This window comes from Neoarius graeffei, chromosome 26 (assembly GCF_027579695.1).
Source record: "Neoarius graeffei isolate fNeoGra1 chromosome 26, fNeoGra1.pri, whole genome shotgun sequence".
In the NCBI taxonomy this organism is placed as follows: domain Eukaryota; kingdom Metazoa; phylum Chordata; class Actinopteri; order Siluriformes; family Ariidae; genus Neoarius; species Neoarius graeffei.
The window spans coordinates 17,615,253-17,631,300 of record NC_083594.1 but is presented as its reverse complement, the minus strand read 5'-3'; the positions used below and the strand labels follow the sequence as shown (position 1 = coordinate 17,631,300).

Sequence of the window (16,048 nt, the reverse complement as noted above, 5' to 3'; positions counted from 1 at the left end):
TCGAGCCCCGGGGCCGACGAGGGCCTTTCTGTGTGGAGTTTGCATGTTGTCCGTGTAGGTTTCCTCCGGGTGCTCTGGTTTCCCCCACAGTCCAAAGACATGCAGGTTAGGTTAACTGGTGACTCTAAATTGACCGTGAATGGTTGTCTATGTGTCAGCCCTGTGATGACCTGGCAACTTTCTTATAGTCGCCAGGTCTAAAAATGGTAGGCCACTTCTTAATTTCACAGCTTTTAGACAAAAGCTGTGCTTGTTAATATCTTAATTTGAATGAAAGTACTGTATAGTCCCAAAGTCAAACATAGTGCTAAAAAAATGCAATTCTGAATTTAACCATCATCCCATTCTCATTATCTCTAGCCGCTTTATCCTTCTACAGGGTCGCAGGCAAGCTGGAGCCTATCCCAGCTGACTACGGGCGAAAGGCGGGGTACACCCTGGACAAGTCGCCAGGTCATCGCAGGGCTGACACATAGACACAGACAACCATTCACACTCACACCTACGGTCAATTTAGAGTCACCAGTTAACCTAACCTGCATGTCTTTGGACTGTGGGGGAAACCGGAGCACCCGGAGGAAACCCACGCGGACACGGGGAGAACATGCAAACTCCACACAGAAAGGCCCTCGCCGGCCCCAGGGCTTGAACCCAGGACCTTCTTGCTGTGAGGCGACAGCGCTAACCACTACACCACCGTGCCGCCCTGAATTTAACCAACAAAATATAAATTCAAGTAGTATTAAATGAAATGACCACAAGATTAAAACTGAGCCTAAATTTGACTCATACTGATAAGAACTTATAAGAGACATTAGTGCTGTAGGTAGGGCTGGTGTGTCCCACTAAAATAAGGTAGAAAAAAACTCCAGCATATATATATTGGACCTAGTTGCAGGAGTTAGTTGGTGTTATTCAAAAAGGCAACCATGATTGTGAAACAACCCAATATATATTTAAATGCAGCTCTAGCTCTTTACAACATGTGCAAAGACAAATAAACAAGGTGAACACGAAGAGAATATTATATTAAATTCATCCATAACAATTAAAACACATGCATGAAGTAAACAAAACTAAAGAGCAATCAAAAAGATTTACAATCATTACTAATATCACAACATTGTGTGAAATGCCAAAGTAAAACAAATTTTTTCTTAAAATCAATCAAAAAATATCAATGATGAATATCCAGGAGCCTTTCTTAAAAAAAAGAAAAGAAAAGTCCCTTCCGCCCCAGGTCTTCCCAGGCAGTCTCCTGTCCCAACCATCTCTTGAGGCACATGGGTGTGGCGCTGATCTCCATTTCTGTAGCCCTTCAGTGGGGGGGGTGCTGGTCCTCTGATAACTGTGGAAGTTTGACTCCCTGCTCACATCTGTATTGCAGCATGTCTTGCTAGATGGCAGCAGGTACCATTTTTATGATGGTCTTCATTATGACCTGACTATGACTAGAACTCACAATCTCCCAGTTAAGAGGCAGACACGCTAACCACTAGGCCAGCTCATGGTAATATTAATTAAAAATAATAATAATAAAAGAAAGTGAGAGAGAGAGAGAGAGAGAGAGAGAAATGGTAGGCCACTTCTTAATTTCTTGTGTTGTACCTCTGGGATTACTAGGTATGAAGGATATTTTTTTAGATTTTAAAACTCTGTTTGGAATCCAAGTTGGATTTCGAGAGTAGGCGTGATGCTAAGTGATGATGCTAAAGTAATAGTCTAGAATTCAAATCTACCATACACAATTTTCCATATTTTTGCACATTCCAGAAAACCAGAATCATTCATTCATCTTCATTAACTGCTTTATCCTGGTTAGGATCCCAGGAACACTAGACACAAGGCATGAATAAACACTGAATGAGATGGCAGTCCATCGCAGGAGCTGTGAGATGACAACATTACCTGTTGGCACACTATGCTGCCCTAACCTTTCATTATTTTGGCTTCTTTTCAATTTGATATCATTCCTTCCTGAAGGTCTGAGCCTCCCAAAGATTGGAAATATAATATGGGGATGATAAAATAGTTCCACTTTGACTTGCACAAGTTTATAATCATTAACACTTTCTGCTATTTTCGAAAACAACTGAGTTTGCATAGCTTAACAATTTGTATATCAAGAATAGCAAGATTTTGGTATGTGTTAGCCAAAATATTTTACTTGAGATAGACCTTTATTAAAAACTAGCAGGTTACCCAGTGTTGCCCGGGTTTTGCAAAATTCTGGGTTGCCCCCAGACTTCCATGTCAAATTTGGTGAAGATCTGTCGAGAAATGGTGATGTTAACCCAAGACAAACAAAAATCCAAACATCCACCACCTAGGGGCCCACTAGTAGGGACCTGTGGGGCCCAAATATGGAATTTCTGAGTTCTGCCAAATTGTGGCTAAGTTTAGTGAAGACCTGTCGAGAGTTTGTGTTGATAAATGTAACATGAAAAGCATTGAGGGAGGAGGTGGGTGGATGTTGTGCTCCTCAGGGACCTCCCTGGGGCCCGTACATGAATTTTGTTTATATCTGCAAAATTCCAGGTCATCCCCAGACCTACTTGCCAAATTTGGTGAAAATCCGTTGAGAAATGGCGATGCTAGCTCAAGACAAACAAACAAACTTTGCTGCTTATTAAAGAAGAAAGAGAAAAAAAATCACAAAGTATATCTTGCCTGACTGATGGAATTTCTAATAATAGAAAATTGTGTGGGACGGCACGGTGGTGTAGTTGTTAGCGCTGTCGCCTCACAGCAAGAAGGTCCGGGTTCGAGCCCCGTGGCCGGTGAGGGCCTTTCTGTGTGGAGTTTGCATGTTCTCCCCGTGTCCGCGTGGGTTTCCTCTGGGTGCTCCGGTTTCCCCCACAGTCCAAAGACATGCAGGTTAGGTTAACTGGTGACTCTAAATTGACCGTAGGTGTGAATGTGAGTGTGAATGGTTGTCCGTGTCTCTGTGTCAGCCCTGTGATGACCTGGCGACTTGTCCAGGGTGTACCCCGCCTTTCGCCCGTAGTCAGCTGGGATAGGCTCCAGCTTGCCTGCGACCCTGTAGAACAGGATAAAGTGGCTAGAGATATGTAATGAGATGAGATGAGAAAATTGTGTGAATTTTTGTCAAATAATTCATTTCAAAGCTTTATAAATCAGGTAATTTCTTGAACTGTTCATAAACCAAACCTTTGTTCTTAGGTTTATGGCCACCAATGACCTAATGATGGAGTTGCAAAAAGATTCTATAAAACTGGATGAAGACAGTGAGAGGAAAGTGGTGACCATGCTCCTCAAGCTCCTAGAGGACAAAAACGGAGAAGTTCAGAACCTGGCTGTCAAATGGTAGCCAAATTATTTGTCTGTTTCATCAACATAGCTAGTGTTTAGAAATCATTGCTATACATGAGCCATCATCATAGCCATTTAATTCAATGTGAACTACGTATTTATGATCAATGCAGTCTTGGTCCTCTTGTGAGCAAAGTGAAGGAATATCAAGTGGAGATGATGGTGGACACGTTATGTTCCAACATGGTGTCTGACAAAGAGCAGCTCCGTGACATCTCCAGCATGGGGCTAAAGACAGTTATTGCTGAGCTGCCCCCACCAACTGCAGGTGAAACATTCAAATATCGATATTTAACAGTTATTCCACGAAATCGAGTTGTACATGAGCTGAAAGCTGATGAGGCGCATAACACAGAGTACATGATAAGCCATGTACAATGAGATTGAGTGGAATAATTATTTTATTCTATCCACATTCGCTGGATTTTGAGAAACGGAGCATTTTTGGTTTTATTTTTTTGCAAATTCTATAAATAAAACTTTATACAAAATGTCTGGCAAAATCATTTCCCACTTAGAATGTAAACAAACCATCGAAATGACAGTAGCAGTTTGTGAAAAATGCTATAATAATAATTCTTGAAAAATAAAAAAAAATACGTTCTTACCATCAGATACTTTTACTCCATATTTTGTTGCTTTTTTTATTTTTTGGGGTTTTGTTTTCAAGTAGAGTTTTTATTTCATCCTCGGTTGGTTCAGCAACACGCTCCACCATTTTGTTTTTCTTTACTCACGGTATATGAGCTGATAGCCTAGTAGTAGAGTAGCCAATCAGAGCATGCGATTGCTCATCTTCCAGTGAATGTGGATAGAATAAATATAGATATACGTAGATATACTTATCCTGGTGGCTCAGTGTTTGAAGGCGTTGGCCTACTGAGCACTATGTTCAAATCCCTATACCACCAGACTGCCACTGGGTGCTTAACCAAGGCTTCTAACCCATATCTGCTTATCTATATCCACTCTCATTTGTAAGTTGGTTTGGATAAAATTGTCAGCCGAATAAATGTAAATTGCACTTTGTTGCACTGGCTAAGAGTACAAAATTTGTCAATCATTTTACATTTTGCATGAAAATTACATGGAACAAATTCACAGTGAATTTAATAAGATTTGCAATAAGTTTTATTTCCCTGCTTGATTAATGTGGCAAATATACACAATTTCCAGGTTACATATATTGTATCCTGTCATGTTCTCCATTTTTGGTAACTGATCTCCATCTCTTTCAGGTTTGTGTCTGACAGCTAACGTCTGTAAAAAGATCACGGCTCAGCTGATTGGGGCCATGGGAAAACAGGACGATGTGTCTGTACAACTAGAAGCCCTGGACATCCTTTCTGATATGCTAGGAAGGTTAGTGTTTAACATTAGTCTGATAAATTCTCAACCAAATCATCCAGGTTCATTTTTGCACTGTATTTCCATTTATGGTATATTCAGCAGCTCCTCATTTTTGGTATTTTATAAACTATATCCATAAGGAAATTTTGCTAGATGAAGATACCTGTGCCATAGTGTCAGTGTCACATGTGTAGTACATACTGCGTATACCCCAATCAGCCATAACATTAAAAGCACCTGCCTAATATTATATACAGTAGGTCCCTCTTGCGTCCTGTAAGTTGCGAGATGAGGCCTCCATGGACTTGTTTGTCCAGCACATCCCACATCATCCTTCGACCTTGGCTGAGATAAATCACCCCACATTCTTCCACACATTCCTGTCAGCCATTGCAGATTTCAGGTCCTGGACCCCAATTCCAGTGTCCTATGATATTAGGTAGGGGTAGGTTCACTTTCTTGACCTCACTGGGCAGTGCTCCGGGCTCCAGAGGAGAAGGCGAGATATCATCTCCCCCTCAGCTCTAAAACAGTGCCCTGCAAAGAGAACTCTTCTTGATTTGAGTCTCATTGTGACTGGCGGCAAGTTCCCGTATGTCTCCTCCAAGGTGGCGTGGGTAGACCAATGGATGTTTTGAACCCGATGTAGGAGATTAGTATAAGTTCTATCTAGTCTCTGCTCTTGTTTGAATGTCATGGTCCATGTCTTGGCACTATATAAGAGGATGGGTTCCACTATCGATCTGAACAGTTTTACCTTCAGGTGTTTGGCCAGGTTTGAGCACCATATTTTGTTGCAGTCATTACAGGCTTTCCAAGCCAGTGCCTTACAAATCTTGAAGTCCTTAAAGGAGTCCATTATAAAAGAGCCCAGATACTTGAAGTCATCAACTCGCTTGATGTTCTTCCCAGACATGGCAGATAGTGATGAGGGATCCAAGGATATAGAGATGTACCGTACTCTGTCTTGACCTCATTACAGTAAAGCCCAACTAGGGAGGCTGATGTTTCAAGGGCATGAAGTAGAAATTCAGCATCACTGACAAGCCCCGACACTATTGCTAGATCGTCAGTATCGTTAAGATCCCACAGATGCTCCATCCGATTGAGATCTGGGGAATTTGGAGACCAAGTCAACACCTTGAACTTGTTCCTCAAACTATTTCTGAACAATTTTTGGAGTGTGGCAGGGCGCATTATCCTGCTGAAAGAGGCCGCTGCCTTTAGGGAATGCCGTTGCTATGAAGAGTATTACGTTGTCTGTGACAATGTTTAGGTAGGTAGTACATGTCAAAGTAACATGTCAAAGTATCCACATGAATGCCAGGAACTTGTCACTGGTTCGCCGGTTGTCCTTCTTTGGACCACTTTTGGTAGGTACTAACCATTCACCAGACCAGCAATATGTCATGTAGAGAAGACTCTCAACACCATGCTCTGTTTTGGCGAAAACAATCCTACGTTTCACAAAGATGGCAACAGCTGAACAGCTGGCAACAGTTTGTCTCCAAACTTCTACTTTGAACTACAACACTATGCTGTGTAATTGCTGTGTAATTGGTTGCACCAACAATAAATACAAAATTTTGTGTGCTTCCAGGGATTTCTAATTTTTCATCTTGCTTGCTGTGCAAATTCCTATATGATTTAAAATTTAAACGACACCATCACTTAACACATCAAAAGAAATTTCACAGAGGCTACAGGTACAGTATCTGTCTTCGAGAGAGAGGTCACACTCAGTCATCTAACCTTTTTTAGATTATTTAATTCTGTTGATTACCAAGTGCACATAATTACCAGAGTAGGGTTACATAGAACTGAATTACATTTACAATTACATAGCCACAGTCAAATTGATGTTGAGGCTAGCTGGAGCAAGGTGTTAAGACAAACCATTTTTTATTTCCATAGCCTTATGTTAGTAGCACAGGTGCCTGTCAGCTACACCACATATTGGAAGGGCAGGATAGTGGCAGTGAAGCTGTGTGCTAAGTAGCTAATAATCATATAAAAATTCATAGCCTCCTGTAACCCACATTATATAAAGAATAGGTTGTAGTGGGGCCTGGGTTCTTAGTAGGCAACTAAAAGTTACTGGTTGGGGCTCAGGCTAGACTGACTGGGCTAAAGTATAGGCTATAGTATTCTATCCACATTCACTGGATATTAGTAATTGCACGCTCTGATTGGCTACTCCACTACTAGGCTATCAGCTCATATACCGTGAGTAGAGAAAAAGAAAATGGCAGAGCGCGTTGCTGAACCAACCGAGGACGAAATAAAAACTCTACTCGAAAACAAAACCCTAAAAAGTACAAAAAAGCAACAAAATATGGAATAAAAGTATTTGTTGGTAAGAACTTATGTTTTTTTTTATTTGTCAAGAATTATTATTATTATTATTATTATTATTATTGTTGTATTTTTCACAAATTGCTAGTCATTTTGCCAGTTTGTTTAGGTTCTAAGCAGAAATTATTTTGGCAGACATTTTGGATAAAAAGCTTTTATTTGTCAAATTTGCAAAAAAAAAAAATGCTCTGTTCCTCAAAATCCAGTGAATGTGGATAGAATAAAACAATTATTCCACTCAATCTCGTCGTACATGGCTTATAGTCAACTCGGTGCTCAGCGCCTCGTCGGTTATCAGCTCATGTACGACTCGATTTCATGGAATCACTGTTAAATGTAGCTAGGTCAGTTGTCAGAGCGCAGTGCTATTGCTAGCTCACATACTATTTGTAGAGCAAGACTGAAAAGTAAAATATTTCACTGGTAATTTGCTTACCTGGAGACTCAATAAGGTACAAATAGATATCCAGGTAGGACACCTCTAGCCATTGAATGGGGTTATTACACCAGCTTGATGATGGGAAACTGAAGGGACATGACATAAGATTGATCAAAGTAACCTTTTTGATGTATTTTGTGCAGGCAGAGTGGACATTCATATGACAGTGTCTTTGGGTCATATATGTACTAATATTTAATTCTTGTGGTTTTCTATTGGTTTTGTTTTGGCTATTTTACATTAAAGTATATGGTGAATGTCATTCGTTTTGCCCCCAGAATGGGCAGGGACCGTGTTGCCAGCCAAAGTTCCCAGATGTGCCAGGAACATGAATGAACTGCATACCAGGAACACCCTACAAGACCTGCCATTTTGGAGATGCTCTAATCCAGTCATCTCACCAACACAATTTGGCCTTTGTCAAAGTCACTCCATGCTGCCTAATATATCCCACCCCTTAACAGGGATCATTGTAATGTTATTCACCTTTATTGTCAGTAGTTGTAAAAATAAATAATTAAACAAGTTAAATCAAGAAGTAAGTGGTGATCAAAAAGGTGTTCCCAGTTCTTATAGCTTTACCTTTCCATGATATGGTGAAGATTTTCCACAATTTTAATGTGGGATTGTGTGACCCACAATCCCTAAGCAGTTGTTTGATTTATATGCCTTACTCTTTCCTTTCGACCACTGAATACATTGACATTGACTACTGACAAAAAGTCATATTTAGATCTAAAACAAAAACACACAAGTTTCTTACTTGTATTGATATATTTTGTGTGTGTGTATATTGTATTTTTCACAGCATTATTTCCAATGACATTATGGCTCATAATGTTTTCTCCTCTGTAGGCTAAGCAGCACCTTAGTCAGTTTCCACCAGTCAATCCTGACCAGTCTTCTTTCACAACTGACTAGCCCTCGCATGGCGGTGAGAAAACGTGCCATTATGGCGCTTGGGCACCTGGTGCCCAGTAGTTGCCCTGCAATTTTCATGCAGCTCACTGAGCATCTCATGGGTGAACTAGCACGAGGAGCCCCTGCTGCAAACACACGTACCTATATCCAGTGCCTTACTGCCATCAGCCAGCACGGAGGGCACAGAGTTGGTGAGATAAGGCTTTGCTATCAGCATCATCCATGACTAATCTGTATGCAGTAATATGAACTGGAGATAGATTTGGTGAATGTCTTGTTTTTCTTGCATCATATCGGTTAGCTAATTATCGCCTAGTCTGCAATGTGTCCATCAACTCCATTATATTACTTTCAGAGTTGCATAATTTTCTGTAACGACTTCCATGACATGATAATCCTACATTGCAACATGCATTTGGTTTCAACTTTATGACTTCTAGCTGTATTTAATGACAGTATAATCCTCAGCTGTTGTATTAGTTGTATCAAATCCTGTATATCTTCTTCAGGGGAGCATCTGGAGAAAATTATTCCCATGGTGGTGAAGTTTTGCAATATGGAAGATGACGAACTGAGGGAGAATTGCTTTCAGGCATTTGAAGCCTTTGTTCGCAAGTAATTCTTTTGACCTATGACGCATCAAGATATAATTTCTGAATGATTTCACATTAATCCATAAAGTGTATAACCTTTCTCTTTTTCATGAAAGATGCCCAAAGGAAATGTCTCCTCACATTCCTATGGTAATTAACTTGTGCCTGAATTATATCACCTATGACCCAAACTATAACTACGACGCAGATGATGATCAGGAGGACTCCATGGATATTGAGGATGGAGGGGATGAAGATCAGGGTACAATGTTTATTCATTCCTAAACATACTGGGAATTATGGTAACATTTCATGGTCCATCTCCTTTGAGTTTCGATCTTCATAGCCCTTGTCTTGCTGCATGTCTGCACAACTCCAGAAAGTGAAAAACTGATCTGTCAAATTCTTGTTAAACGGGCTGTGAAAAGGCACCTTGCTTACACACGCCTTTTTTCCACATAACACGATGACGCATACAGCGATTTTAAAGGATTGTGAAATCTGGGGGTATGTTAAGGAATTTCACTATCTGTTTTTTTTCCCCCAACAGAATCTGATGATGAATATAGCGATGATGACGACATGAGTTGGAAGGTAAGGCGCTCCTCTGTGAAGTGCCTAGAGGCAGTTATCAGCAACCGTAGAGACCTGCTGGTGGAACTTTATGGGAATGTGTGCCCAGTTCTGGTGTCACGTTTCAAGGAACGAGAGGAGAATGTCAAGTCAGACATTTTCTTGGCCTTTGTGGCTTTACTGCGGCAGACGAAACCGCCTCATAGCTCTGCTTTAGATCCCGGAACTAAAGAAGACCCTGCAGTTACCCTTTTGAAGAAACAGGTATCGACAAAGAATAAGAGTGTATTAATGGTCACACACAATTGAAGGGATCATATATTCTTCACTTTGCTCACAGATGATTGTATAAAAGACTGTGACTTTTTTGTTTTTTACTGTTTCCAAAGCACCGTCCATTTTAGTCCACAATTACTGTTAAAAATTCTATATTTAATACCTAGTTTCAGATACTTTCCAGTATACATCATGTAAACATCACCATATTCTGTGTAAAGGAGCCATCTTTAACTGTAGGAGTCCCAATTTTTGGATCCTTCTTACAAAAACATCAGCATACCCTTAATAGACCTATAGTGTGTTTATTCAAACTTATAAAATCAAACTTTCATTTTCGGAAACCAAATCGTGTTCGAGGAAAAATGGATTTTCTTTAAAACGCCAGATGTGCTTCCTGCGGTGGTGATGTATGCAATGACGTCAGGTAGTGGTCGCTTGGAGCAACATAGCTGTTTATATTCTGTTTACATCGTAGTTTTGCTAGTTTTACAAGTATTTTACCGAATTTTCAATTTTTAAATAAGTATGCCTCATTCTGTAGCGTATAAATGCCACAGTGATGCTAAAATGAAAGCACAAGCTGGAACTAGACTGCATTTCCGTTAAGAAAATGCAAAGTGTGCTTACTCAGCTGTGACAAAGTGTCACCAACAGAAACTGGATCAGACATGAGATCTTTTTGTTGTTTTTTTTCTCGCATGATCTACAGAAAGTATGTGTAGTGTATGGCTGTGCGCTCTAAAATCTCGGTTTAAACTGGCTCAACTCGCAGCGCGACATGATACTTCTCAGTCTAAAATCTTTATTTACATGATCTGCAGCTGGTCCTGGGTAAATTAACAAAGAGAGCGTGTGACATAAATTGAAACCGAGATTTTAGAGTGCGCAAGGACACACACTACATTATACACACTACACACACTTTGCCACTGTAGATCATGCAATTTAAAAAGATTTTGCAGCGCGAGGTCTCATGTCTGAGCTACAATGTACACTACCGTTCAAAAGTTTGGGGTCACTTTGAAATGTCCTTATTTTTGAAAGAAAAGCACTGTTCTTTTCAATGAAGATCACTTTAAACTAATCAGAAATACACTCTATACATTGCTAATGTGGTAAATGACTATTCTAGCTGCAAATGTCTGGTTTTTGGTGCAATATCTCCATAGGTGTATAGAGGCCCATTTCCAGCAACTATCACTCCAGTGTTCTAATGGTACAATGTGTTTGCTCATTGCCTCAGAAGGCTAATGGATGATTAGAAAACCCTTGTACAATCATGTTAGCACAGCTGAAAACAGTTTAGCTCTTTAGAGAAGCTATAAAACCTTCTTTTAGTTTCTGGAGCATCACATTTGTGGGGTCGATTAAATGCTCAAAATGGCCAGAAAAATGTCTTGACTATATTTTCTATTCATTTTACAACTTATGGTGGTAAATAAAAGTGTGACTTTTCATGGAAAACACAAAATTGTCTGGGTGACCCCAAACTTTTGAACGGTAGTGTAAACTACGATGTAAACAGAGAATATAAACAGCTGAGTTGCTCCAAGTGACCACTACTTGACGTCATCGCATACATCAGCACCACAGGAAGTCCATCTGACATTCTCATTATCTCTAGCCGCTTTATCCTTCTACAGGGTTGCAGGCAAGCTGGAGCCTATCCCAGCTGACTACGGGCGAAAGGCGGGGTACACCCTGGACAAGTCGCCAGGTCATCACAGGGCTAACACATAGACACAGACAACCATTCACACTCACATTCACACCTACGGTCAATTTAGAGTCACCAGTTAACCTAACCTGCATGTCTTTGGACTGTGGGGGAAACCGGAGCACCCGGAGGAAACCCACGCGGACACGGGGAGAACATGCAAACTCCACACAGAAAGGCCCTCGCCGGCCCCGGAGCTCAAACCCAGGACCTTCTTGCTGTGAGGCGACAGCGCTAACCACTACACCACCGTGCCACCCTCCATCTGACATTTTAAAGAAAATTAATTTTTCTCAAACACTATTTGGTCTCCAATAATGAAAGTTTGATTACTGAAATCTGTGACTACTTTTACTTAAAATAAGTTTGCGAATAAATCTGCTGGAGGATCCCTTTAAGTCTTGTCATATTTAGTTCCTGTTTCATTTCAAATCCAACTTACGTGGATCATCAAAAAATTGTCACTGCCTAATTATTATATATGGATTACACTGTATGAATAGTCTGTTAGTAAGAACCTGCAGGTAATATTGTATTAAAGGGTTCAAATATTGAAGTATATGGTGAGATATTTGCACAATAATACACTTTCACTTTTAAAATCAGATGTCCTTTGCATTTGTAGGTCCCCACAGTAATAAAGGCCTTACACAAACAACTGAAGGAGAAAAGCATAAAATCCAGACAAGGCAGTTTCAGTATACTAACAGAGATAGCCATTGTGCTTCCTGGGTCATTAGGAGAGCACATTCCTGCCCTTATTCCAGGTAAGGTCCTTGTCCATTTATGTCTGTTTTAAACAAGATCAACCATGAGCTACTGCTCACTTACGTATCCCCCCCCCCCCGCTGTGGCTTATGTCAGAATGCAAGCAATCGAAGGAATAGGACACTTATGAATGTTGGCTTCAACAAATAATTCACCCTGAAACAAGTAAGTAAAGAGCAGTGTTCTCCCCAGGGATTTCAAATAGGATCCTGGTAAACTGTCATTTTGAAATAGCATTTTGCTTCTTGAAATAGCGTCAAAATCCACCCTATATGTTTTGTAAATATATTCAGTCTGTAAACAGGAAGTCGATGTGCGACAGACCTGAAAACAGTATACACGATATAGAACCCCAAGCTGAAGCTCAGTACCAAATATCAAGCAGGTGTGATTTGTAGTTGCTGAGAAAAGTGTTACGAGCATTTTGTAAATCCACACTATGTGTTTCATAAATACATTAAGTCGGTAAACAGGAAGTTGATGTGCGAGAAACCTGAAAACAGTATACACGGTATAGAACCCCAAGTTGAAGTTTGATACCAAGTGGCTATGATTTGTGGTTGCTGAGAAAAAGGGTGTTTCGGACGGATGGACAGAGGTAAACCAGTATTACACCCCCCCACCCAGAGCAGGGGTATAATAATTAGCATATTTTGTACAGTTCAAGAGTGGTTCATATGATTTCAAGTAATAAGCATTCATCTGAAATACAAACCAGAACAACATTAATATGGTCCTGTATTTGCACTTTTGTTCAGCCTTGCTAAATTTTAGCACTTTTTTTCATATTTCGCTTCACTTCACTTTTCATCCTCCATCATGAAGACTTCTTCTTTCCATAGGCATTGTGTACTCTCTCACAGACAAGTGTGCCTCCTCCAACATGAAGATCGATGCACTCTCTTTACTCTATGTTCTCCTGTCTAGCCACACCCCAGAGGTCTTTCACCCACACATCAAAGTCATCCTGCCACCAGTAATTCACTGTGTTGAAGACCCTTTCTACAAAATCACATCTGAAGCCCTTCAAGTGACTCAGCAAATGGTCAAGATGATGCGCCCCCTGGATCAACCGTCGTCTTTTGATGCAAAGCCCTATATTAAGGATGTCTTCAACAGTACCTTAAAGAGGTTAAAAGCAGCAGACATTGACCAAGAGGTGAAGGAGAGGGCCATTTCCTGCATGGCCCACATTGTCAGTCACTTGGGAGACCAGTTGGGAGGAGACCTGCAACGTACCCTGCAGATCTTTTTAGAAAGACTAAAGAATGAAATCACCAGGCTGACAGCAGTAAAGGCTTTATCCATCATTGCCACATCTCCACTTAAGATTGACATAAGACCGATCTTGACAGAAGGCATTCCGATTCTTGGATCGTTCTTACGTAAGAACCAGCGTGCCCTTAAGCTAAACACACTAACAGCCCTAAATATCATTGTCACAAGCTACAGTGACCGTTTCAAGCCACCTTTGATAGAGTCTGTGTTGAATGAATTACCTGCTTTGATTCAGGAGAGTGATATGCATGTTTCCCAAGTGGCTATCATACTTGTCACAAGTGTGGCCAAAGTTTGTCCAAATTCTTTAGCCAAGATAGGAGGCACAATCTTGCCTGAAGTGCTTCACTTAGTCCATTCACCACTGCTTCAAGGAGGTGCTCTTGGCTCCATCACTGAGTTCTTCCAAGTCCTGGTCTTGACCAAGGCGAGCAATATGGGGTACAATGATCTCATAAAAGCATTAACTGGTCCTTTCTATAAGGTGAAATCAACTGACTCCATGCCAGTCCATAGACAGTCCTATTACTCAGTTGCAAAGTGTGTGGCAGCACTGTCTTCTGTATGTCCAAAAGACGCTTCTGGGACAATTACCAATCTCACCCTGGAGGTGAAGAACCTGAAGACTTCAGAGTCTGTGAGGATCCTGTCATTTCTTTGTCTTGGGGAAGTTGGGCGTTCCATGAAGCTGGGGGCTCACAAGGAGTTGAAGACTGTCATAATGGAGGCTTTCAGTTCCCCGAATGAGGAGGTGAAATATGCAGCATCATGTGCATTAGGCAACATCTGTGTAGGAAATCTAGATGAGTACCTACCATTCCTTTTGAAAGAAATTGGTATTCAGCCCAAGAGACAGTATCTGCTTCTTCATTCGCTAAAAGAAGTGATCAGTGCTTTGTCAGTTGAGAGTCTCAAGCCTCATGTGGAGAGCATTTGGTCTCTGCTCTTCAAGAACTGCGAGTGTTCAGAAGAAGGTACTCGTAATGTTGTGGCAGAATGTCTAGGCAAACTCGCATTGGTCAACCCGTCTGAACTTCTGCCCAGGCTCAAGAAGCAGTTATCCACAGGTAAGGATCCTAAGCAACTGAAGCTATTCTAACCAAAAACAAAGTAATGCTTGGGGCAACACCTAGGCAGGGGTCCACTGAGATCAGCATATTCAACTGCAACAAATGAAAAATATTAACACAAGGCAATCTCTTCTTAGGTTCCTCTCTTGCCCGTAGTACTGTTGTGACTGCTGTGAAATTCACAATTGTAGATCAACCTGTGCCCATAGACGCACTTCTTAAAGAATGCATAGGTAAAATATTTTCAATTTTATCATAACGAGAATGATAATGAATACATTTGTTCAGTTTCTTTGGAAAGCTGTGTGACACTGTGACACCGTGGCATTTCCCCTACTAGGTGATTTCCTAAAAACCATCCAAGATACAGACCTTAATGTACGGCGTGTTGCCTTGGTGATGTTCAATTCTGCTGCTCACAACAAGCCTGGCCTCATACGTGGTCTTCTAACTACAGTTCTGCCAAACCTCTACAAGCAAACCCAAATTAGGAAAGAGCTCATTCGAGAGGTAGCACGCCATTTTGAGATTACACACAGTACAGTGGCTAAACTAACAGACTTCTTTACATAAAGTCTGTGAATATTGCTCGAAGAAATGAGCAAAATAAATAAATACAGATTTTATAGTATACTGTAGAATATGAGGTGCAAACAAAAAGTTGCCGGGCTGTTCCCTTTGCCAACGACTGGTGCACAGTAAGGTCATGTGCGTACAGTAGGAGTGAGCAGTAACTCTCATGAGTCAGTATGCCATGTGATGTTGCATTGTCAACATTGAGATTTGTGTTACACGCATTGTTGCGACAACGTGCACGCACACGTTTGCGATTCCTGCAAGCATTTGTGATGAGCGATGGAGACCATTGAAATGATTCAGCAATAAAGCAATGAGCTGGGTGAGGTGTTTTGAGTGGCATTCATGCTTCAGAAGGGGCAGGATGTCACCTCACCCAGCTCGGAGCTTCGCTGTCGTAGACTTGCTGAAGCATTTCCAGAGTCTCTGTTACCCATTTCCCGAGTTCATCTCATCTCATTATCTCTAGCCGCTTTATCCTGTTCTGCAGGGTCGCAGGCAAGCCGGAGCCTATCCCAGCTGACTACGGGCGAAAGGCGGGGTACACCCTGGACAAGTCGCCAGGTCATCACAGGGCTGACACATAGACACAGACAACCATTCACACTCACATTCACACCTACGCTCAATTTAGAGTCACCAGTTAACCTAACCTGCATGTCTTTGGACTGTGGGGGAAACCGGAGCACCCGGAGGAAACCCACGCGGACACGGGGAGAACATGCAAACTCCTCACAGAAAGGCCCTCGCCGGCCACAGGGTTCAAACCCAGACCTTCTTGCTGTGAGGCGACAGC

The 16,048-nt window shown here is 41.3% G+C and overlaps 1 protein-coding gene across 1 annotated transcript in view; it reads left to right on the top strand.

Annotated features, from left to right (window-relative positions):
• cand2 (cullin-associated and neddylation-dissociated 2 (putative)) overlaps positions 1-16,048 on the top strand; it is a 33,506-nt gene that overhangs the window by 583 nt on the left and 16,875 nt on the right. Inside the window, exons 2-12 of the mRNA XM_060911017.1 lie at positions 3,184-3,327; positions 3,447-3,601; positions 4,572-4,695; positions 8,333-8,589; positions 8,908-9,013; positions 9,108-9,253; positions 9,542-9,828; positions 12,186-12,327; positions 13,171-14,673; positions 14,814-14,909; positions 15,017-15,186. Of these exons, the coding sequence (XP_060767000.1) occupies positions 3,184-3,327; positions 3,447-3,601; positions 4,572-4,695; positions 8,333-8,589; positions 8,908-9,013; positions 9,108-9,253; positions 9,542-9,828; positions 12,186-12,327; positions 13,171-14,673; positions 14,814-14,909; positions 15,017-15,186 (3,130 nt within the window). The remainder of the gene's footprint in view (positions 1-3,183; positions 3,328-3,446; positions 3,602-4,571; positions 4,696-8,332; positions 8,590-8,907; positions 9,014-9,107; positions 9,254-9,541; positions 9,829-12,185; positions 12,328-13,170; positions 14,674-14,813; positions 14,910-15,016; positions 15,187-16,048) is intronic.